This window comes from Ambystoma mexicanum, chromosome 2p (assembly GCF_040938575.1).
Source record: "Ambystoma mexicanum isolate Mex_15411 chromosome 2p, UKY_AmexF1_1, whole genome shotgun sequence".
Lineage (NCBI taxonomy): Eukaryota > Metazoa > Chordata > Amphibia > Caudata > Ambystomatidae > Ambystoma > Ambystoma mexicanum.
The window spans coordinates 835,522,053-835,547,441 of NC_090923.1; the positions used below are offsets into that span (position 1 = coordinate 835,522,053).

The 25,389-nt window shown below is 43.4% G+C and overlaps 1 protein-coding gene across 1 annotated transcript in view; it reads left to right on the top strand.

Moving 5' to 3' along the window:
• SAE1 (SUMO1 activating enzyme subunit 1) overlaps positions 1-25,389 on the top strand; it is a 1,106,078-nt gene that overhangs the window by 1,062,017 nt on the left and 18,672 nt on the right. The window contains exon 8 of the mRNA XM_069644537.1: positions 1,323-1,392. Coding sequence (XP_069500638.1) covers positions 1,323-1,392 — 70 coding nt within the window. The remainder of the gene's footprint in view (positions 1-1,322; positions 1,393-25,389) is intronic.

The following is a 25,389-nucleotide window of genomic DNA, read 5'->3' on the forward strand; positions in this document are numbered from 1 at the left end:
GAAGCCTGAAAAGTCTAGAGAGGCCTGACGAAAGAAGGAAGATCAAAGGAGGGTCCAGACCACGTGTGAACCCTGGAAAAACCTTCACAGGACATAATTTCTGTTTTGTTCTCCAAGACTAGGGTTGGATATTTGAGTCGAATTTGTGAACTCTTTGGTTGACCACTTCTTGGAACATTGTGTTAGATGTTGGTTTGTTTAATGCTTATAACGGGTAGCCAGGGAGGCTAAGGACTTAAGATTTAGACATTGTTTTGTGTAGAATACGATTACCCTGGAGGGATAAGGACTCTTGTGAATAGGTTAAGAACTTTATGATTTGGACATTTGTCCTTCGAGGTGTTGGAAACTCGGAGAAAACCCCACCTTCAGTTGTCCAATACTAGTCCCTGTTTACCAGTGTAACATTCTTACGTGTAGTTTTTTCCATAGTTACTATATGCATTTAGTCCTACTCGTCCCTTAACAAAACACTAAATAATGCCATAATTTATTAACCATGTTCATTAAGTTTCATTGGCAGCCTTAAGTCCACAAGCAATAGTAGTTATAAATGATGATCCCCCCCTTCTGGATATGTACAATTATTTAACTATACATGTAGTTCCCCAACAAGTATGTCCTCCTCCTATTCATAAGTAACCTGCCATCCTCCCCTTTGGTTATGAGTTGACCATCTCCTTCATTGAGCTCGAAATGGAACCAAGCCGGGAGAGCTAGCACAGTGTATGTTCTTACACCCTTAATGGAGCACCACAACAAATTGTCCACTGAAGATTTTTTAAAAATGTCAAAGTTAACATTGTATTTCTTTTCCTTGGTTTTGTGATGCCTCTTGACGGTGTCCAGTCATTTGGTCGACTGAAAACTGGTCGACTGCAATTTGGTCGACGCAATTTGGTCGAAAACCAAATGGTCGAATTTTTTATTTATTTATATATTTATTTTTCGGGTTTTCGTTTTGTAAAAAAAGGGGTTTTTAGAGAAAAAAAGGGGGTTGGGGGGGACCCCCCCAAAAAAATAAAAAACAATTCGACCATTTGGTTTTCGACCAAATTGGTTCGACCATTTGTCTGGTCGACCAATTTTTTTCGACCAAATGTCTGGTAACCCTCTTGACCTCTGAGATTATCCCATTGCTACAATATGATAAAGACCTTCATGATGGCGAGCTAGTATTATATGTTAAGTACAACATTCATGTATGCTAATTAGTCTGCAACAATCTGACAAACTACTGACATTGTTCAGCTTAGTCACACACTTGTATGCGAAACATTCACTTTGGATTGTTCAAGTTTTAATTTTCTTTTTTTCTTTAGCTACTGCTTTTCAGAAATGGCTCCAGTATGTGCAGTTGTTGGTGGCGTCTTAAGCCAGGAAGTGGTGAAGGTAAATCTTTAACTTTGAGCATGTTATGATGACTATCTTAATGCTTTTAAAAAGGTTATTTAATGAAATCATCACTGTGACTGAAACTGCAGTGCTGTTGATGGGGACACATCTATGAGAGATGGGTGCAGAGAGAACAGGGGTGAAAGAAGGGAAGGAGATTTGATGGTTGTCTACATAGAACTTATATGAGAAACCAATAGCGAGATAAGTTGTCCAAGGGAAGAGGTAGCGGGTCAAGGACAGAGCTTTGAGGCAACCGCATCAGGGAGTGGGCAGTGTCAGAGGTAGCAGTGTTCCAAATAAAAAAGGTTATCCTGTCAAGGGGGGGTATCCTGAAGTTCAAGATTGACAATGGTTCAAAAGACAGAGGGGTGTTCCATAGTATTGAAGGCAGCAGAGCGGTCTAGAAGGATAACTATAGGGGGGCGTTTCTGATGGTTTGCAGAGGTTAAATAACTGGAAACCAGGGTAAGGTTTGTTTCTGTAGTGTGGCCCTGGAATCCCAACTGGAGAGGGGCATAGATTACATTGTCAAAGTAGGTGGAGATCCTGTTAATGAGCCTTTCAACACTTTTTCAAATGTGAAAGTTGAGAGATGGAGGACTAGAGTTGGCAGGGTATTTGTCAGCCGAGTTATGTATGTGGATTGGTAAAACAGCTACCTTGAAGGCAGGAAAGACCACACGGAAAATTAGATATTAAAGCGGAAAGAGAAATGGAAGCAGGTAAGTGGTGTCATTTCCCTGGACCTTTTGCATAGCTGATGCGCCAACGGGCGCAAGATGTTAGCTTTTCTTGGTATGTGATCCAGTTCTGTAGAAGTCTTTGGAGGTTTGGGGGGGGGGGGTTTCATCGGGAATGGCTTAAATTGGGGAGGAAGAAAGAAGCAAGGAGAGGGGAGTGGGGAGGGTGTCTTGAATTTTAGAGATCTTTGTCGAGTAGTACTAGGAAAAGTACTTTGCAGAGATTGTAAAGGAAATTACTCAAGGCCCAAGGAGGAGCAAACATGGCTTTCCGTGTGGAGGAGAAATTGTGGTGGTGTGAGCAAGGAGTAATAATTGCATTGATGAAGTAAGATTTAGCTGAGTTCAGGGCCATAATGAGGGTTAGGTCTCCTTTATTGGCCAACGTAGCGTTTCATGTTCCCTTTTAAGAAAATGGGTCTTGGAGGTGCTCAAGGATTGGGTGCAGGTGTCTAGTGAGTGAGGCTTCAAATGGATTCCAAAGTGAGATCTGAGATCTTAGTTAAAGTCAGTGAAAGCCTTTTCAATGCAGGAGATCTAGGGAGGACATTGAGATAAGCGGAACGTCATAGTCTAAAGAACGTTATGGACGTGAACTCCCATAACCACTCAGATACTAAGATGAGGAGGAGGACAGGGGAGTTTGTGCAAAGTGACAGGAACTCAAAATACAACATGCAGAATAGTTTTTCCAACCCTCCAGTGAGCGGGCCAATTATAAACGGCAACCACAATGTGGAGAAGAGAGGTGCAGCAAGCAGTGTAGAAGGTGACATTGCAATCCACGCTAGGGCTACGAAGTGCGAGGCACACAGAGAGATTGCCAAGTAGAGAAGGCCATTGGGACAGGTGAGAGAGATGCTGCGTGTGAGCAAAAAGGGCCATGGAGACATTGGGAGCAGTGCATATGCTCCTGGAGGTACAGTTGCTTGACGAGGCAGCAGACTTCATCCCAGGCCGAGAAGGAGAGCTGGTGTGTGATCACGAAGCCATGCTGGGGGAGTGCCCGCACCCTCTCAACTGAAAGACCAGAAAAGCCATAACGCAGATGCGCAAGCAATGTTGAAGATGCTGGAAAAGACCAGTGAGTCTTCCCAAAGCAGCTGGGGAACACAGGGCATTCCAACAACCCGGCTAACGAGTGATTGAATGGTACAAGATTTCCAATGCAGAAATATACAGACAAGTTTGTTCGAATGCCGCCAAGGCAAAGTATAAAGGCTAAGTTAAATAAGAATAGTTGAATGCAGAAAAGACAAAGTATAAAAGAAATCAAATACAGATGCATGAGATGCCGGGGGGAGCAGAAGTTTGAGCAAGTACATTTAAGTAAATTATTACCACAGATGGGTATACCAAACACTACATAGTACATGCTATTGCGATATATCAAGGAACTAGGCAGTGCAAATGGCACAAAGATTCCTGGCAGGCGAGTACAGCAGGCAGTGTAAAATTATGTAAAGATTCCTGGCAGGGGCGTATATCAGATAATCTACCAAGCTACAAGAACCTTTACAGTAACCCTTTAACAGAACTCTTTTCTTGAACAAAATATTTTAGTTAAACAAGAACTTTGTGAGTCCATTGAAGATTGCGAGGAACTGTTGGCTAAAGAAACATTTTGCCATCCTGTGTAATATTCTAGGGGAAGGTAACCACCTTCTGGACCCAAGGGTCCTTACCTTGGAAAACATTTGTCTTAGTCATTCTTACACTTTTGGGTTTGAACACTTTTTCTAACATCATGTGGATGACATTTCATTGCACCCTTTTGTTGTTTGTGAGGGTCAGGATAGGTTGCTTTGGACACAAGGATGGGTTTTCAGTTACTGACAACGACAGATCCTTAGTTTTACTTTCTAGGTAAGGAAGTTCCTATTTAGAATAGGGTTAGAGGCATTTTTCCAACCCATTTGCTGTTGAATAAAATGTATTTACTTAATAATACAACAAACTTGTGTCCGTCTCTCATTTCTGACCCCTCACACCAGACAGAGGCACCAGCTAGTTTAAATTTGTTTGTTGAGTTAAGAGCGCAGTCTGGCGGAAGAGCAGTGGCTTTACTGAAGTGAAGGAAATATTGGTTAGATGGGGAGGGACTGATGATGAGATTAGATGTGCTAAGTGAAGAGAACAGTGTCAGGTGGGTAGTTTGTGGAAGTGGTAGGAGAGGAGGGAGTCCAGTTTTATGATGGAGGAAATATTGGGCAGGATTGAGTCCACCCTGAGGAGCACAGGGGCTTCAGTGGGAAAAGAGTCATGGAGAAGGGGAAGCTTGCAGAAGGAGTTAATGGCATGGGGGCCTACAGTATAGTGAGGGCGTATGTGGAAGTTGTACGCAGCAACTTAAAATGAAACTGGTAGAAAGAGTGGAATGGTGGCAGAGGGAGTCTCATGGTTAATCATTATGCCAACCCCACTGCTGGATTGATGTACAAGAGGTGTACACAGAAGGACAGTCAGTGTGAATGGCAGCAGGGGTATCTGTTTCACGAGGGCTGATCCAGGTTAGTTACGCCCTTGACCACTAGCAGAGTTAGGTTTGAAATTATCAGTGAGTAAGGAGACTTGTATTACTTTTTTGCAGATGGCGTAGGCGTTGCTGAGCCCCCAAGCATGGGAGTAGTGAGAAGGAGTGCTATTGGGGATGCGAGGGGAATTGCTGTTGGGATGCATTGGTTGGCCCAGAAGCCATTTCTGGGTGGGACTACAGGCATGGGCATGATAGGAGGCAGGGTGGGAGGGGGGGGAGTGGAAAGAGATAAGGGGAATCTTCAAGGGGAAGGGGACGTAGACAAATTGAGAGAATGAGAAGAAGGGATGAAAGAGGTTGTGAAGTGACTTCAATTCAGCAATCCCACTAAGTCAGTGCCTCGTCTGGGACGCCCAAGGGAAGCCCTTATTTATATATTTTTATGACAAGTTATACTCTGGATGATAAACCCTTATATAACACCCTTCTCTTTGAATCCCCCTGACCTCACTGAGCCAAGAAGTAGGTTTGTTTTGCAATTTAAAAGATTTATTGGAAAAATTAAACAATATATATATCACACTTTTATAATTTATTTGATATCACACTTAAGAAGATGACAGTGATCAACAATGGATAATATTACAATAGTACGCTTATTTAATTACTTAGGAGTTGGTATCGAGGGGATAAGGTAGCTGAGAATGCTTTTATGGATTCAAGGAAATGCAATGGTGTAAAAGAATGCAACACAGGAATAACCTTGATATGATTTCAACAAAAGACAATGTAATCACCTTTCCCCTTTTGACAATTCACCCCCCACCCCCCTTATGCAATATAAAAAGATGGAAAGGATAGCACACAGTTCTCAGGAATACAATCAAATGTAGTTCAGTTCCCCCCTGGCAAGCCTAGATCACAGGGATGATTTTAAAACACAGGTAAAATACTTTAAATGTGATTTGCAAGGAATGGAAAAATATGCAAAAAGGATTTTAATTCCTGATAGGAGATTCAGGGTAGGTGACAGCTACTTTGAATTAGTTCAGGTCCACCTAACAATGATTAATAAGGGATTTTCAGGTTGAAAACGAATTTCAGCAATGCAAGCCAAAGCAGCTATTTTGACAGAAAACGAAATTGAGCGAAATTAGAATTTGCGGCAATTTTTCAGAATGCGTCGAGCGCGATTACGGAAAAACTTTAAGGAGTAGAAAGTTGGTTTAGGGCTTGTTGGAAAGCTTAGATTCTTAGCTTTAAAATGAAAATTAAATCTCGTTCCTAGCGGTTCCAAAGATACGTACGATTTTGTGAAAGTAGTTTTTCATGAATTAAATAATGATTCAAAATGGCAAAATGACACTTTTACAGGTTTAAAATTGGAGAAGGGACAAACGATTCTATGATGCAGTTCTGGACAGGTTAAAATGGTTTGAATCAGATTATTTTAGACTAAGAGATTGGTTCTGGCACAGTTCTAGCTGAGTACTCACACTATAAATTTGAAATAGGCCGTCAAGATCTGGTCAGGTTGGCTGCGGTTCTCTCGCCACGGAGGTCTTTAGTACCGGTTCTGCTCACAGTGATCTGGTCTGGGTCTGCTAGCGGCACTACGGTCTGGTCTGGGTCTCTGGTTCTGCCGGTCTGGATCAAGTGGATTCTGGATACAGCACTGCTTTCTGGGTACTGGCACAGGGTTCTAGGCCAGAATCAAACAACTTGCCCGGCTGTTCAATAGTTTGGTTAGGTTTGCTGGATGCTGAGGGCCGCTGAGAAGAGTTCAGCTGTTTGGGTTAGGCCTCTCTGCTTTAAGTTCTGGCTTGGTTCTGGATTTATCTGGAGTTGAGGTCTGGATCTTGAAGTCGTCCGGCAAAATGCTTCGCAAGAAAATGGAAAGTGAGTGTCCTGCCTGTCCAAAGCAGTCTCTCTTTATGTGTTTTGAAAATGGATGTGTGCGTGGGCATAACTAAGCCTGCCCCTCACAACTTATCATTGGCCAAGCTCTCCTCTCTCCCTTGATTGGGGGAAGGAATGGAGCGTAATCAGGCATCAATTTTATGGCATACAGAAAGAACACTCCCCTTGTCAATTTGCACACAAATCTATTTTTGATCCAAATACATATTTATCTATGTACCATTTTTCTGATATTATATGTCCAGTTAACATATTTTCTGTCGCACCAAACCATCCGATCCCTGTAAGATGTTGTGTCCACTTATGACAGAATTCTGCCATTTTCATCAAGAACACAACCTCTAAACTTTTCCAGAATTTACACAAACATGCACAAGGAATATGGGCATCAGATGATAGTGTCAGATTTTTAACATGCAGACATTCAGAGTAATACCTTATTTTCCGCTAATACCCCCCAGAACATACCACAGAGTCCTAACACCTCTTAAAATGTGCACAGAAAAATCACAAGAATAATGATATTAATTATATAATTTTGACAAGTCCGTACTATGAATTATCCATCTTTTTAAAATTATGCTCTGGCCCAGAGTGGTGTGGTTTCCCAAAGCGCATGGTGGAATTTCTGGTTTGTCCGCTTCCTCCAACTCAGGTTGCTCACAGAGGTACTGCTCCTCCCAGTTTCTTCCAAGAGGAAGCCATTTACGACCCCCCCCTCCCTAATTTAACATTTGCCTGAGCCAAGGAAAGCTCATTGTTCTGTTTCCCTGCTCCCAGGTGCTCCTCCCCTGATTCAATCAGAGAGGTGTAATCTCCTTTTGGTGGGAACAACAGAAGGCAGCCAGGCCTGCAAATGCAGTTGCTTGGGCAAGTTTCAACTCCTGTCGGGGGTAGTTGCCGGGCAGAATTCAATCTCTTCAAGCCAGGCTTCAGCTAAATGTCACTTTTGTTCCCAGTTTTCTTCATTCAAATCAAACTTACAATTTTTACACCTGCAGCTAGAACGCTGATTCTAAGTTCAAAACTATGACCTTTAAACAGTTGCAACCTATGTGACACTCAAAAGTAGGTCACTCATTTATTTTAAACATTTTGATTTTAGTGATTTTAAATCCAATTTCAGTTAAGCTGCTGACATCCACAGCTCAGCCAGTTTTGTTATAAACATTGCTTTAGGCTCTTCATCTTTCCAGATTTTGTATGCACACAAGACTACATTCTGCCAAATGTCTGCTGGTGTTCAGTGAGATAGGCATTTTTAGCTTGCATTTCAGAGAAACAAAGGTGATTTCAAAGCGCTTTTTTGAGCTAACAGGCACTGCTGTTTTTCCTTTAGCACCACGTTTCACTCATGGCGCTTCTGGCCCATCACGCTCGCACTGGTGGGTGGCAGGTCAGGCGACCATTTTGGTGTGCGCAAAACTGTGCCGTTTTCCTGGATTCTGGCACAATTGTGGGCTTTTCGGCCATCTTGGATTTTCTAAGCCCACCGCACCAAATGTGGCAGCATAATAACTTGAACGTGGGTCAAGACACCCAACAAGGTATGCACTCTGATGTTATGGGATGGAAGAGACGTATAAGGCCTGAGTGGCAAGGCAAACATGCTGCTAGTAGCTGGAATATGGGGTTACCAGTTTAAATAACGCCTGACCACCAACTAATGAAATGCAATTTTACTTGGGTAACCATCACCAAAATAGTTAACACTGGACCATGGTAATTTACGACCATGCTGGGCCACTAGCGACCAAAATGAAAGGTCATTGAGCCAGGTACATTGGCCAGTGGCTTGCTAGGAGGCAGCAAAGGTGGTCTGCCACAATTAGTGAAATAATGCAGTAATGACCAACAGTAACAAATTTGCTCATGCTTCGGCTTGTGGTATTCCAAGTCTCTCAGTGTAGTGTTTTTTAGTGCGGGAGCGGGCTTGGAGCTCAGTGTTTGGTGCAGATGGGAGAGGGCATAAGACTGTACGGGCCCATAAATGTCCAATCAATGTCTGCCCTTTGCTTTTTTGCCCTCAGTGGAGACACCATTTGATAAGATGCCTAGTGCCAGATATTTGAGTAGGAGGCCAGTTATAGAACTCCCAGCCTTGAAGCTGGCTGTTGCTTTGAAAGAGGTCAGAGGGAAGGCATGTGTGGAGCTCTGTGAGAAATGTTGTTGTGGTGCTTCTGTTTGGTGGTGAGGCTCTATGGTCCCAGGTGGCTGCTAGATATGTTTGTTTAATCTATAGGATGTTAAGTCATCTGTGCAAAAGGTTTTCTCCAAATGCTTTGTAACGTATCTCAAACACAAAAATATCACCTGCCCACACTTGCAACTCTGACTTGTCAAAGCAAATTTCTTTCAGATAGCTCACCAGGATTTTTAGTCAACGTGCAACGTCTTACAACATTTAGGCTGCACCTTATCAAATCATTCTGGTGCAAAGGAACCATTATTCATGGACTGTGCTTGAAACACAAAGGTGCCCATTAGAGAAGAATATGTTCCATCCACCAGAAGTGCTTTTTGCTTTAGAACTGCTTGGCTGTAGGAGTGTTTTTTCCAACCACTTCTCAACTCGCGTCACGCGTTTCCATTGTTCCACTTGTATCCGAAAAACAAACTACTAAACATATGGAAAGCTATTCAGTGCTGCAATAAGGAATGGAATTGGAAGCAACATTCACAACCTGGGCAATGACATTCAGCGTGCAAACCCACCAATGAACAGCTTTAAGCCAATGTCTGGACCAGACTTAAAAAAAAAAAAGAATGGGTGAACCTTAGCAAAAAGGCTGGATTGCCGATTAACCTTCAGTTAATCCTTAGCAAGGCAAGACCAGTTTTCTTCTCAAATGAATGAACTGCTCCCTCGACACAGGAGTTGTTCCAAAGCTTTCAACACTGCCTACATCAAACCACTTGAAAAATACTGCTGGAGACCCAAAAGTCCAATCCAACTTTCGTCCTCTCTCAAATATACCGTAAACAGACGAAATTCTAGAGAGATGTGTATGCAGTCCGATCTTGGGGCATGTAGAGTTTAATAACTTAATAGATTGCTCACAAGTCTGCTTTAGACCTATGAGCTGCACAAAATCTGCAATAGTTTCTATTTGGGATAGCTTTAAAATGTCAGAAGATACGACCTATATATGGCAAGGGACTATGACCTATATATGGCAAGGGACTATGACCTATATATGGCAAGGGAATATGACCTATATATGGCAAGGGAAAACCCAGAGAGTATCTAGAGCAGTTCTCACAGCCCCGAGAAGTGAAGGTGGATGCGCACTCCGACACTTTAAGAAGTACTACGAGGCAGCCCAGCTGTGGGTACTGAAAGAATTGAATCCGGTCGATTCACAGAAATTATGGGCAGCCCAAGACAGAGCGGTAGCGACAACACCCACCAGACAAATGCTCAGGATAGGAAAGAAATACAGACACCCAAATGCCCAAATTAGTGAAATCATGAGGTCAGCACTAGAGATATGGGACAAAGCCACACAGAAAGGTACACTAACAAAGGAACCGGCTTCCTTCATCTCCCTCTTTGGAAATCCTGAATTCCCACCAGGGCTGGAGAAAGGGGCATTCCAGAAATGGGAAGAAGCGGGTTGTAATATGGTCGCAGATATGCACGAAGATCAAACCATAAGATCTTTTGCCGACGGCACATCACTGTTAAAGCTCGGCACCACAGACAAATACAGGTACGAACAAATATACCACTGGTTGGACACGCCGAGAATCAAAGAAGCAGCGTCAAGGGAGTTAACCCCATTTGAAAATTACATTATGACAAACGCAGGCATGATAAAAATTTGTCTCCACCACCTACACATTTATAAATAACTCTGAAGAAGAAGTGAAATGGAACTACATTGAAAGATGGGACTGCACTTTAAATAACACCATCCCCAAAGGACACTGGGAATATATATGGAAAATGATCCCAAAACTGACAACAGCGATTCAAACAAGAGATGTGGATGAAAATCCTTTTGCGATGGCACTATATGCCGGAAAGGCTTAATCAAATGTTCCAGAATTCCACAAAAATCTGCTGGAGGGGTTGTAGAAATGAAGGAACTTGGAGACACATATGGTGGGACTGCCCAAAAATACAGCAATTTTGGGGAGAGAGCAAGGCACATATGAACTCGATGTACCCGACTATGGGAACTATAGGCGAAGAGATATGGATGTGCGGGCTGTGGAGCCCCAAAGACAAACAATTCACTAAGAAACAAAAACGGAACTTTATGGCACTTTTGATAGTCTCATGCCTGGAAATATCCCACAAATGGAAACAGAATCATCCACCCTTGTCCTTAAACTGGATTAGGAGGGTTTGGACCCACGTGGCAATGGAAAGACTAACCTACAACATACAAGGGGCCCACCAGAAATTTCGAGAGGACTGGGGCGAAACCCTGGAATATCTCCAAAGCGATTACATGGAAAAATGGTGCCCACGCAAGATAAGGATTTTGGATATGTTTAGAAAAGATAACGAAATACCTTGGACAGGAAGATACGAAAATGCTGACATTCCCAGGGGGTAGGAGGGGGGTGGTGGGGAGAGGGGGGGTTAAGGGGAAGTTGGAAATGTTGTAAAATGTAGAAAAACTAATAAAAATATATTTTAAAAAAAAATATCAGAAGATAGCACTTTCTCAGACATTTCAACGAACTTCGACACTGTTACCCATAGTGAACCAATTGGAATGGCTGAAGAAACTGAACTCAATAACTCCATATGGATGAGATTGTTCCTAACAGACAGAATGGGCTCCCCCTTTTCAGAACAAACCAGTGACCTGTTACTTGGTGGGGATTCCCCAGAGATGAAGCCTCTCACTACTACTCTACATCTCCATATGACCCGTTTAATGAAGATCATGAAATACTATATGCTCACGTGTTACAATTATGTGAATAACACACAAATCAAATGCAAAAGGGCCAACAATGGAAACTTCAGCACCGCCCTCAGCAAGTGCCCCACGCAAGTAAGCGATTGGATGACAGCCAACCACCTGAAACCTCAACCATACAACATGGAAATGATAGTCCAACCTCGCACTGCACCTGAAATAGTTCTACCATGGCCATTGGAAATGGCTAACTGGCCTAAACCATATCAAGTGATCAGAAACCAACCTAGGTATGTTAGTGGTCACCAGACTCACTGGCACCCCAAGCAATGACCAAAAGGTGCTTCTACGATCTCGATCTCCGTTCTATCCAACAGATTATGCCCTGCCTCATTTGCTTACAGAGCGCTGGCTGTCATCTCCTTGGTTCTTTGAAGAATCGACTGCACAACCGCCTTTACCTTGGTATGCTCGACTACATCACAAACCTTCCTACAGATCCAAAACACTGTAGCTAGCCTACTACTCTCACTCAACAGGCGTGAACACAGATCTCTGGCTATTAGATAAAAGAACATTTTGTAGAGAGAGTCACCGCTTTTTCCCATATATAGCGACTAAACACATAAATGCACGGCCATGGGAAATTCGCACCCTATAGGACCACCAGAAATTCAGGAAAAGTCCAAAACCATGGCTCTTTAATGCTGAACAGTTAACCTATTCCCATCAAGCAGCAGAAGCAGCACTTCTCAGTAATTCAACTTTCACCCTCATACATAACCGAAGAGAATGTGATTGTTGCTCCCCACCATCCACCTAGAATACAGTGGGTAGCATTCAGGAAACCAACGGCTAGAAGACATCACCACTAAAGCCTCTCGCCATAAAGCACCCAAAAGCAATACCAGTAATTTGAAAGCACTTTGAAACCCCAATAACATCCCAAATATTTGACTAACTCTGTTTCTCTCCACCTTACTCACCACACACAAACTAGCAACTAGCAAATAGCTTTTAAAAAAGACCTTCTCCGCAGAACATCAGAAACCTATACCTCCAACTACAACTTACCTACTCAGACCCTGGCCACAATACATGGCCACACTCTAATCATGAGGCCACCTCTCTGGACTAGAAGGCCTTGTTACCTTCTACATTTCACACCTAGAAAGCTTACAAGCATGCAGAGCTCGAGGTAATTCCAGTCTTCAACCTCAACACCAAGCACTTCAATCTTTCCTTTCCCTCTCCTCCAAACTAGCCAAACCCACCCACTTTCTTCCCAATCCGCCAGAGCATCCGGAGACCCTGCAAATTTCAGTGGAGCAAATTTTAATAACATAACATGTCTTGTCTTGAGTCCTCTTCAAGAAGATCAGTTACCTGAAAGATCCGATCCTGGGAAGGGATGTTGACATGATCGACAATAGTGAAGATGTTCTGGTTGTGTGAGAAGAGCATCATAAAATGAGTACCTTTCCCCTAACCCGGTAGTCTTCAAACTGTGGGGTGCGTCCCCATGACCGCTGTTTGTGCATATCCCATCCTACCATAGCCCGTGCCGCACATGCTCAGTGTGACGGGCCATTCTTAGGGTCAGTGGGAGTGCTCTCTATCCTTTTCCAGAGAGCGTGCTTCCAGGGTTTGAATCCATTTTCAGTAACAAAACGGAATGGGGATTATACGAGGTGAAGAGGCGCCCTGGGGTTATTTTTGGAGTGGGTGGGGCATCACTGAGGTTGTTTGTGGAGTGCGGGGGTGGGCTGGGGTTATATTTGGGGCTGGTGGGGGGTACCCTGGGGTTTTGTGGAAAGGGTTGGGGGCCTTTTGGGTTGTTTTTGGGTGAGCCCTGGGGTTGTTTTTGGAGTGGGTGGTGGGCCCCCACAGAGTGGGATAGAGAGGAGCGGGGCAGAGGGAGCCCTGGGCAGGGGCGGCTCATTTATAATGTGTAAGGGGGCATCGACCCAGTGGCCCCTTAGCCCATTATGGAGGAGCAGAGGAGCCATCCCAGTGACACACTGAGCACTCCATCAGCTGCTTTTTCTAGCTGAGAGAGCGCTACTGGGCTGGCTGCACTGTCAAAGGGAAACACAGTTCCACAGCCATGCTTCCCCAGCCTTGCATAGCTCATTGGAAATGCAGGCTGGGGAACTGCATGTCTGTATGTGCGATGGGGCGCGCCTGTCCCTCCTCACACATACAGACAGAGCAGGCTGGAGATGGGCTTTTCAGTACCCATGCTCGGGCCCCTGTCCAAGCGCTTGCTTCCTGTTTTCTGTTCATGATGCAGGAGCTAGAGCGGAAACTTCAGGACCGCGGCAGAGGTTTTTTTGTTTTCTTTCAAATGTGTATGGATGCGTGTATTATGAGTGAGTGCATGATGATGGGTGCTTGTGTGAATGATAGAGTGCTTGCTGTGTCAATGTGTGTGTTTGTGTTGGTCCGTGGAGCTGATTTTGGCGAGGGGAGGAGGGTTGTACAAAAAAGATGTTTTAAAAATGCCTTTGTTGCACAATCCGCCTACCCATTAGCAAAATCAGTTCTCCTAAGGAGGCACTGTGAAGCCCAGGGGAGAGGAATAGTATTTTATTATTGGACATCTATCATAGATGTCCAGTAAAAAATACAATGCCTGTCCCCTGCGCCCCCCAGCACTGATTGGAAAAAGTGTGCTCTAAAATGCATCATTTTAACCTATCATTTAAAAAACAAAATCCTGGGGGTTTGGTTTCCTTCGCTACGCTCAGTTGCTATGGCTTATCTGGGGAAAATATTTGACCCTCCACTTAAAACAATTCACCAGCTGCCACTGGATCTTGGACTGTGATGGGAGCAAGGTGGGCGGAGGCCAAAGACTGTGGTGGGACCAGGGTGGAGGGGGGCAGCCATGAGATAGTGGTGGGAGCAGCGTGGGTAGAGCCCAGGGACTTTGGTGGGAGCAGGGTGGGGAGAGCCCAGGGTCTGTGTTGGGGTGGGGAGAGCCCAGGGTATGTGTTGGGGTGGCGAGAGCCCAGGGACTGGGCTAGAAGTGGGATGAGGAAGTCCAGAAACTGTGATGGGAGCATGCGGGGAGCACAGGGACTATACTGGGAGCAAGGTGCAGAGAAGGCATGCGGTAGTTAATTGCCATTTGGACTTGATGTCCATTTGGCATTTTTGGAGAGAGCCAGCCTTTCCACATTTTACTATGGGGCGGTCCCAGGCAGCAAATGTTTGAAGACCACTTCCATAACAATCCCTGGCAATGTATGTTTCATCGGAGGAAAGGTAAGAACTTCTAGTCCAACAAGGAAAGCACGAAACGCATTAACTTCTCAAATTGACTTCACCGTCCATCTGGCTCTTTTGCGACACACCCTGCTCATGCATGCACTCAACACTCCCACACAATGAGTTATCTGAACAAGCAAAAGAATCACAGATGATGGCATTGCAATGGCTGCCACGATGCAATCTGATGATGATAGCAGCTTATCTAACACATGTAGAAAAATGGGCAAGCATACTCTGAAAAACGAGTCTCACTGGACAACCACAAATGGATCCTAAATGACTAAGTGCACAAAGAGACATCTGTTCGGTGGAGAATCCTGTACATTGATCTAGTTGTTCTAGCAGTAAATGCAAATGTTGAGACTGTGTCCAAGTATGTCTAGTGAAGGTTGTAGGGGAATGTTCTTGTCATCAATTGCTCAGTAGTATTTATCTACCCACGCGTCCCTCTTCTTCTGAAGGCCATCCTCAAACTAAACATTTACATAAAGACTACACCAGGTACAGCTACACCAGTGGTGGTTCGAAAAAGCTTTCACTCATTTTATGAGCTTCAAACAAGGCCTCAGCACATACTAGATCACTGTTGAGAAATTCTCCTCTGTGTATGCCATCAGAGCCTAACATCACTGAGCTTGGCTGCATGTCTTCTGAATACCTTCTATATATGTTTGAATTCTCTGCAAAATCGTGTATGCATGCTGAAAGAAGGGAAATATTTTTCCATGTACAAGGGAGTGCCTCTTAAAATGCCCTTGTGCTCTGGGGAAACAGACTGAATTATAGCATAGATTAACCCAGGGAAACCCAAGGCTAAGCTGTAATCGAGATCAAAGTGGCAATCATACCCACATTTCTCATCCAAAAACACGCAATTAAGGAGATTATTTTATATTACAATTTTCTATTACAAAATTAATTCTTACTAATCTTAAAATGCAAATTGGTCTCAAACACAATCTTCTTTTCCCAGTTTACATATATAAATTGTCTAAGACGTTAGTGATCCTTATTTAATATATACCAATGCATTGTGGTCTAGCACCAAAAATTACTAGCTGAAAGATGCAATCTTCAAGTACTCATGTCCGTGGAAAAAGCAAGCAGGAGATTAGAGAGGCTTTAAAGGTTTGTATACCAAGAGACTCTTACTGTAGAATAAATTGTCATATCACTAAATGATCATAACTAATGGTGTAATTAGTAAAATATGTATAACTAAAACAAAAAGGTTTACAATGAACAGAAAATCGCCGAAAGATTATTACAAAATTAAAGGAACTTGCCCTGCAACTACAAACTTATATGCATTCAATGTAAGAGAATCTCTTTATGGTAACTGCAGAGGAAAAAAAAACAGTATTGCAAGGACTGCTTGTTTTTTTTTTTTTCTTTCCTTTTTTTTTTTTTTTTTTTTAGCAAAATATGATTTGCAATTTTCCTTCCCAAAAGATAATTTGTTCAAAAGGGAATCCCCCTACTGACGTCTTTCATCCCTATATCGAGATACAAATTTTCTAGATGAGTTAAGGTAGTGTTCTCCACCCCCACCCCAGCCAACACAGTGTGAAAGCCAGCTCTGGTTCAGTTAATGGGGGTTACCCAGGTGAGCTTTTGCACAAATCTATCAACAACCTTTCTTGGAAATGGGATTTTCTGGTAGCCCTTAAGTCTGCTGCAAGAGTAATCGAGATGCAAGTCCTACATGATCACAAACCATGAAATTTATTCCATACCAATAAGGTGGTCCTTAGCATACCTTCTTTCCTTCCAAGTGGTTATTTGGGATGTTCACTTTAATCTGACTATTTCCATTACATCATGAATGCTGAGTGATGTTCCCCTTGATCAAATTGTGTTATCCTGGGCAGCTCGTTTCACCTAGCAAAGACTTCATTCTGTTACCTGCAATTTTGTTAGTTCATAATGGGGAACCATATGAGTGATTAACCTCCTACTGTGCAGTGTAGAATATAAAAACTGACATGGCTTAAGCAATGTGGACCGGAGGGAGCTTTACTGGCCAAGGTCCAAATTGGAGGCTTGAGGAAAATCAGATAGCATGGCATGTGGACAGCCCTGTCGTAAAAATGAAAGGCGGCATTGGCTCGGAAATGTGTGTGCTGGCTGTTGGTGTCGATCAGCACTAGAGAAAGCTTAGGGACCTGTGGGAAAAGGAGGAGAGTTAATGAGCGGAATAATAGGACCGGAAATTACAGAATAGGTGGCTTATGAGGAGATCAGGACTGGTGTGCGGCGAGGAGGTCCTGTACAAGGTGGGGAATAAGGAGAGCATCTCCTTGGGGCAGGAGAATACTGGCAGATAAATGGGCTAGGTGGAGGTCTCGGGCGACACAAAACTGAGTGTCTTGCTAGCATGCGAAGCTGTTGAGCAGCAGACCAATGACAAGAGGAGAGTTAGGAGGAAATGCAGGATTTTCCATCCGGTAAGGATCAGCTACCAGCCAATCGCGACATCTGGACGCCACAACCAGCATACTTAAGACTTTAGTGCTGCTCCATATAGAACAATAATGACCATGTGTAAATAATGTTGAAAGATGTTCTAGATGTGTTCCTCTCCTAGAAGGCTGCCACTAAATCCATTTATGCCTAGAGGTGGCGTACGTTTTTGGCTTTGTGCCGGGAGAGGTATCTGGACCTTTTTACTTGCTCCACATACATTGGTTTTGGATTTTCTACTGTCCTTGGCCTGGACGGGCGTGCAGATTTATACATTTAAAGGTACTCTTGTGGCCATTTTGGTTTTTAGGAGCACTGGGAGCAGGGCTCCTACACGACCCCGTTAGTAATGCAATTCCCAAGAGTGTCTTTCTAATAAGTTTCCTCTGCGCCAATTTGTTTTTCTGGCATAGGGCTTACATTTTGTGTTGACATTTCTGATGTGCTCCATTTGAGCTCACTCATTCATTTTCCTTAAGGTTGCTCACAGTCAAGGTGATGTTCTTGATTGCCTTCATTTCTGCTAGATGGGTGAGTGAACTCCAGGCAATGTCAGTTAAAGCTCCTTATTTGGTGTTCTCCAAGAAGTTGACTTTGAGAGTTGGACCCTCTTTTCTTCCGAAGGTTGTCTCGGATTCCCATCTCTCTAAAGATCCATCTTCCTGTCTTTTTTTATTTTTCCTTCACCTCATCCTTCCAAGGCAGAGGAACATTTCCATTGACTGGACCCGGTGTGGTGCCTCAGCTACTGCATCTTTGATGATAGAGGCCAGGAAAGATGACCAGCTTTTCGTTGTTTATGCTGGTGCCTGTGCTGACAGTGCTGGGGCTATACAGAACCTGTCAATGTGGATCATTCTCTGAATCGTGGAATGCTATGATCTGGCTGGCAAGGAGGTGCTTGAAGGTCTCAGGATACACTCCACTACAGGTTTGGCTGCCACTTCTGCTCTGCAACGTGGAGTCCCTTTCCTGGCCATTTGTCAGGCAGCGACATGGGCTTCTCTGCACGCATTTGCAAAACATTACTGCTTGTATTCTCTCTGGTCAGGGTGCACGTTTTGGCAGGGCGATCCTTCAGAGGTTTCTGATTTAGATGGTGTGCTTACCATCCTCCCTCCTCCAGGTCTTTGTACTGTTTTGGGAGTATATCAGATATGAGGAATATGTGGGGAAGAAGTCCATTAGAAGAACAAATTACTTATCTCTAAGTAATGTTCTTTCTTATGGGCATTCCTCCCACAGATACCACATTGCCCTCCCTACCTTCCCCTCCTGGCCGGTTCTGTGGTCCATCCGTGTTGGAGTGCTAGGGAAAGAGGGTGGAAGTGAGGTTGCACAATGCCTCTGTAATATACTGGCGTGCTGTCCTGTCCGGTGCCTGGAGTCAACGGGAAGCCAAAATTGACCCACTCTGCGCTCCTTGAGGGTGGAAACGTTTCTGAAGAACAGCTGTGCTGGGAGATTGATATTATCATAGATTAGAGATCTGTGGGCGGAACGTGAATCTGTCTTTTCTAAAAATCCTCCATCCTTGCAGGACATTAGATTTATTTTTGGAGAATTGGGGGAAGCCAGTTTATTGTGTTTTGTCTGTTAGAAGAGTTTGTTGTGTAGAGCTGTGTAATCCAACTTCTTCCAATCTCCTAATTAAGGCTTCATGGTTGAAGGTGGCAAAGAGGGTGGGATAACCAAGACTATGAGGGCTGAGGTGATGAGTGTTGATTTTGAAGTTGTCCCAGATAGAGTAGGTTGCCAACACTGTTCCTCTCATTGAGGTGCAACGTACTTGTGAGCGATCTAATATGTTGGTTGGTTTATAGTGTTCCAGGATTTGCTTGTATACATAGCTATTTGGCTTTGTAGGGTATGTTTCGAAATGGCCAGTAGTTGGCCAGATTGTGTGGATCTCTAGTAGTGTTTTTGAGAAGTGGTTAGACGTTTGCCACCTTTAAAGATCCAAGTGCAATTCCTATAAAGAGTTAATCAACTTGTGAAACTAGTGCCGGCTTTCTTTGGTTTGGATCTCCTTATAGATTTCTGGGGGAATGGATGTCCACTTTGGAGGCTACCTTCATAATTTCTTTTCACCTTTACGTCCCTTGCCATGATTGGTTCAAATTGGTTGAGTGTTGGGGTTGTGGTTAGGTTGTCCATGGAAATGAGTTCCTTCTGTCTGTAATGTGTGCAAGGCTCCAAAAAACAAATGGTGAACTCCAGGGGAAGCAAAGCTATCCGGTCGTCCCTGGTAATATTGTACACTCATAACAAATACACTGGCCTATTTTGTTATCAGTACAAGCTCGTCTTAGAGTAAGCTGTTAATCTTTTGGGATGTCGCTTCATCTGTTGTGCAAGACTCTATGGTCTTTCAAAAATGTTTTCATCAGATGCATCTTCTTTACATCATTGCGTGGGAGGTCTGTGAAATAACATGTTAAGCATGACAGCCAAAAAATTCCAAACGCGATCCTCCCACCACAATGTGTGTTAGTGGATACCCAGCTGCTCATGGTGTTGGGTGCAACCAGGGTACTCACTTGCCTCTGGGGGCTGTCCTCGCTTACACTCTCCTCTCTTGCGCGTGTTGGTATAAATCTCAACAGGGGATACAATCCCCCCCTAATGTACATAAAAGTGCTGACACTGCCATCCAGCATGTATACCACTGAAGAATTTCCCCAGAACCACCTATAATCTGACCGTTTTATGGGAATGAAACATATTGAGACATAAAGTGCAATAATACCACTTGAAGTTACAATAGAGCATCCATGCGATTGCTCTTCTTAACTGGTCACGTTATGTGTGTAACATGTTTTTTGTGATTGTGTTGATTATTTGTAATACTGTGTCAACCATACTCTACCAATTCAGTATATGATGTTTAACTGTGTAGCTATAGGCGTATTGTGAATTGGAGAGTGCCTTGTTCAGTCTGATTTTTCTCTACATTTTCCTCGCTGTGAAAGGCTTTGCATGCCATCTTAAATAAGTCTGTGTTCTATGGGGAAACTAATGCAGAGTATAGTAGATGGGAGGAATTTGTTTTTTCTGTCTCTGTGCCCAAGTTGAACTGAATATAGAAGTAGTGCTTTCCAAGGCACATCAATGCCCTGTGAAGGCCACCCAGCATGAGATTCACTGAATCCAAATGGGAAATTGCCAGGGCCTGAACGCCATGTGCAAGTCCCACTCTCCAATTGGATGGTGATTTTTCTAGAGCACAAATAGTTGGCACACAGCCTGGATATGAACTGGATATTAATTTTAAGGACAAGCCAGAATCCAGGATAAAATCCAGTGACTTTGCCTTCATAGCCTTGCTCACCATTGCAACGAAAAACACCTTGAGCCCAGCTTGAACAGGCAATGTGGACGAGTTGTGCATGACCAGCAGGAATACTCTTGAAAAGGTTGAATTTCATACTGATATCAGACCTACGGAATTGAGATGCTTCCAATCAGAACGTCATGTGCTAGGCATACTGATTTGCGACAAATGCAGATGGAATTGTCATCCGTGTACTGATGGCGATTCCCAACTGGGCAGTCAGGGTTTGCAGCAGCTCCATATACACATTAAACATGGTAATCAAGACCTATCCAAGTTGATGGCCCTCCGAAAGTGACAGGAGTTAGGCTGAATTAGGCATCCTCAATTCTTAACTCATGATATGTGCTTCGATCTGTTCTAAAGCATGTTTCTTTTCAAGGTGGCTTACTCTGACATGTACATGTTTTCCCTATTCTACCCCTCTCAATTTTTCCATCTTTTATGTACATGTTCATTTTCTGTTGTGGAAGTTTAATTTGCATTATGATACATTGAATATCTTCAATCTCCATTTGCAACACATTTAATTAAGGACGCTTGGGGAATTTTCCCTCTAGTCATTAAGAAAACTGTTCTCTCTGCTTTTTAAGCTACCTATCATTGCATGTTTATCACCTTGTCTGCCCATTTTAAAATGAAAGTGGGAGCACATTTTATAGCTTCGACTTTCCAGAGCTTTCCTGAGTACTGCCACAGCATTTGATCTAGTCACTGTGTTTCAGTGGTTGTATTCAACATTGTAAATATTTCCTATGAATTGACAACTTGAATGTAGTGTTTGTGCGTGTGTAATGTGGTACAATGGTCATCTCCTCCTTTATGATCTTAATGTTCTGCTTTGTTGCACTAGTACTCGTCATGCATTGGTGCTTTCTTGAGTCTTTGTCTAGATGGATGTCTCCCAAGATAAATGTGCTCACTTCAAATATGTGGCCAGCCTGCACTTTGAAAGATTGAGTCCCAACATGACTGACTCGGCGCTTCATCATTCAGAGCTCGATAAATGGAGTACTATTAAATCTGGTGAAAATAGCACCTATAAAATGCATACACATGCTTATAGTGCCTTTAAAGTAGGAGCAATCCTGCATGAAGCACCCTTTTTTTTAAAAGTGATATTACATTATTGAATTCCCTGCTCCCATGCCCCCATCTTTAATTGTGGATGGAGCTGAGGACACTTCTCATCTAAATGTACCAAAGATTGTTAGCAAGCATTTTTTTATGTATTGACTATACCTCATACTCTGGCTCTCTGAAAACGTGAAAATGTGCTTGTGACATTCTCAATTTTCCCCCCAGTAATGAAATCAGTCTTAACATTTGCTAGCATTAGCATTTAAAATTTGAAAATGTTAACATTTTCAGCTTTAGCCTAACTTTGTTCTTGAGTTTGGCTTAGTCTTCTTTTTTTTATTTTTTTTTTAGCAAGCTTGAATACAGAATTGATGTAAACATATTAATATATACATATGACCTTTTCCGCCAGGATGGGATTATACCCCTGTTCATTATTGTGCTTAATTCACTGGTTTGAAATCATTCCTGTGAAAAAGGTATTTTACCTGCTGGAAGCCTAGAACATCAGCCCTGCAAATTAGACCCATTGTACTCATAGGTTTGTCTCTTAAAACCAAATCACACACACTGTCATTAGCTTCATGGAAATATTCAGTGTTTGAAATAGCTGGGAGTGATTTAGCTCCTGCTTCTGCCCTAGCAGAGAGCCTGGTTACCTTTAAACCAACTGTTACCAGGGGCTACTTTCTCATCCCAAGACCAACTGATGCCTTACACACATGCATAGTTGATAGTTGACTTTAACGTTGAATGTTTGAGACTATAAAGAATTAGGACACATCTAGGGCACATTTAAATATAATGCATCATATATAATGGTCAAATTATTAAAGTGTTCATCTAATGTGGAAGTTAGATTTGCAGTGCGGTGTGTACCCTCTCTTGGTTCCCCAGCAGTAGCTCCTGCCTACTGGGTGAAGCCTGACACCAAGAGTTGGTTTTAGCTCCTGCTTATCGAATCCTAATTTCGAACCCTATATTGTTTTATATTTCCAGCTGGAAAATGTAGTAAGCAGCTGTGAATCTAACTTAGTCTCCCTTGTTTACTCCTCTGTAAACTGTCCGAAGGTTTCTTGGGGCCAAGAATTCCCAATACTACATGCATGAGTTTCACAACTTTATTTTGGCAATCGTTACAAGGGCCCAACTACAAATATAGATGAATAGGTTTTCCAGACATTAGTTAGGATGGTTTGACTCCTCGATGTAGGCCTAATCTCTTCCCATGAGACTTCCCCTCTGAAATCACCATCCCTTAAGCCTTCTTGGCCTCTGTGTTGTCTTTCCAAGACCATACACACAGATTTCTTCATCCCTTCCTGAAAGGTGTGGGTTTCTGGATTTCCAAAACCATTTCCTGACCCCTTCTACTGTTTATCAAGTAGTTGCAGGCTTCAGGGTTCCCTGAACACTGCTTCTGAACTAGTTGTGGGTTTCCGTACCCCAATGCTCACTCAGTTGTGTAGTGTTGTCAGCAGACCAGTCAGGGGGAGAACCGAATGGGGACAGCTAGAAGGGCTGTCTCTAGTGGTCTACTTTACCCGGGCTCCCTCCTGCGCTTTCTTTCCTCGTCTCTCTGTAATTGCAGTCGGTAAAATCGCATATAACCGAACAGAGTGGTAAATTTAATCGCAGACAAAAAACGCTGCATTTTGGTTTTTTATTTTTGAGGGTGCCCCCAAGCCCCATGTTTTTGTATTTACCCTTGTAACCTCAACCCAACCCCATCCCAACCCATTTTAACCTCTTTACCCCACTACCCTTTATTTAATGTTTGCAGTGTTTTTCGGTATTATGGTCCACTCTGAAATTTACCACTCTGTAATGTTTTAGATATATTGACTGGATACCCTCTGATCTCAAGATAACCTTCCTGGCCGACTCTTGTTCCTCCTCCCACCGACTGCCCCAGCTCATGTTTGACCTGGCCTATTTCCACATCCTTTTGTGTCTCCTTCACCTCGTGTCCATCCATCTCTCTTGCTGGTTCCCCTTCACGTCCCACTTTGCTCAGTGATCTTTTCATCTCCAACTTGTCCATATCACTAGTCGTCTAATGTCACCAACTCCTCTGAGTCACTTCTGGTCTTTTCCATCTGCAGATTCACCACCACCTCCTGAATCCTGGTCTTTACCGCCACCTCCTCATTTTCAGCCTCTCCTTCTAGAAGAAACTCCTCTTCTGTACCACCTTCCCTCCTTGGTATTACCACCTCTTTCTCTTCTGTATTAATTTCCTTACTGTCACCAAATCCTCCTGCATGCTTGATGTTTACCGCTTCCTCCCCCAGTCTATTAGCTCTCACCACCTCCTTCCTCTGCTGCTCCCGCTCCAACATGCTCCAGTCTTCAGCCTCTGCTAAATTTGAGCTGCCTGCTCCTTCCACCCACACCAACTGATTGAGGTATCTTAGATGTGTACTGTGGTGTCTCCTCACCCTGGCTGTCATTGTTTGCTGCTCTTTTTTTTTTATAAACTCTTTTTTTCAGCATTTTGCAAAGTTTGCTGCTTCTAAGGGCACCCAAGTCTGCCTATGGTGCAAGAACCACCCTGTAAGTGGCCCGTCCTCTATCTTGGAATTCATTGTTTCTACCTTCCCTCCTGTTGCTTGTGCGCAGCTTGGGTCCCAAGTCTGTCCATTGTGTGCATTTACCTCTAGGGGAAGTCTTTAGTATGTTAATGTTAAAGGATATTTGTACCGTGCACTATCACCACAAGAGTGGTCCACTGGCGCTCAGTATGCTGTTTAAACTCTTTGGGGCTGATTCATGGACTTTGTGCGCTGAAAAATGGGGATTTGTGCGCTATTCTGCCCGCAAATGGTACACAAATCCCTGTTTTTCAGCGCACAAATTCCATGAATCAGCCCCCTTATTTCTCTAGATACTGTGACCTTTCCAGATTGTTCCCTTATTGAGGAAATGCTCTGCTGTGAGAAAATACAACATAATTTCCTGCGTGATAAAGTACACAGTCAGGCTCATTTTGCACCATTGTCTTTGCGGGAATCCTGGCTTTCCTATCTGTCTCCTTAATTCTTTACGAAAACTTTTCTGGTGTTGCAAGCTGACTTTAAATAGCATCCAAACATGTGACACTGATTCTGAGTAAATTAGCCAACTATTACAGGGGAATCTGTGTATTTTCATGCTGGGACTTTTGGTCTGCATAGTGGGAGGCTTGGGCTCTCTTTTTGGAAGGGTCAGTGTGCCTACAATACCTTGACTATTGTTAGGCGGAAACCTGTGCAGTTCCCTCTGGGACCACTGCAAAAGATTTAGGACTACTGGTGTTTGGCAGTAAACCCAATTGGTAGCAGTCTGTACCACACAGATTCACTTGGTAGCTGTGGCTGAGCAGTCAGACTTCCCTCAAGAAGAGTTAGGCAGTATGTGGAGTATACAATATAGGGCAATCTACACAGTAGAACAAGCAAACCCGGAACAAGGCTTCGGTGTAAAGCTATAAAGGTATTTATTTATAACAACACATCTTTGGAAAACACTCTAGCACTAATAGGGGAAACAACTTCAATTACTATACGAAGAAAAAGATCAATCCCCCTAACAATAGTTTGACAAGTCTATGTTCACCGGCATCACTTATTTGCAGACAGAGGTGTATGCTTTAACCTAGATGGCACTCTAGTTATCGTTAGGACGGGAGAGAAAAATAAGGCAGGTTATGAAGTCAACTCGGTACCAATACTTTTCGGACAAATGCAAGGCAAGTAAGGCAGGGTCTACCCCAGATCACAAAGTTCAGAGGCCAGGCCCACTCGTAGAGAGGCAAGGCGATATGTCCCAAAAAGTGTCTCA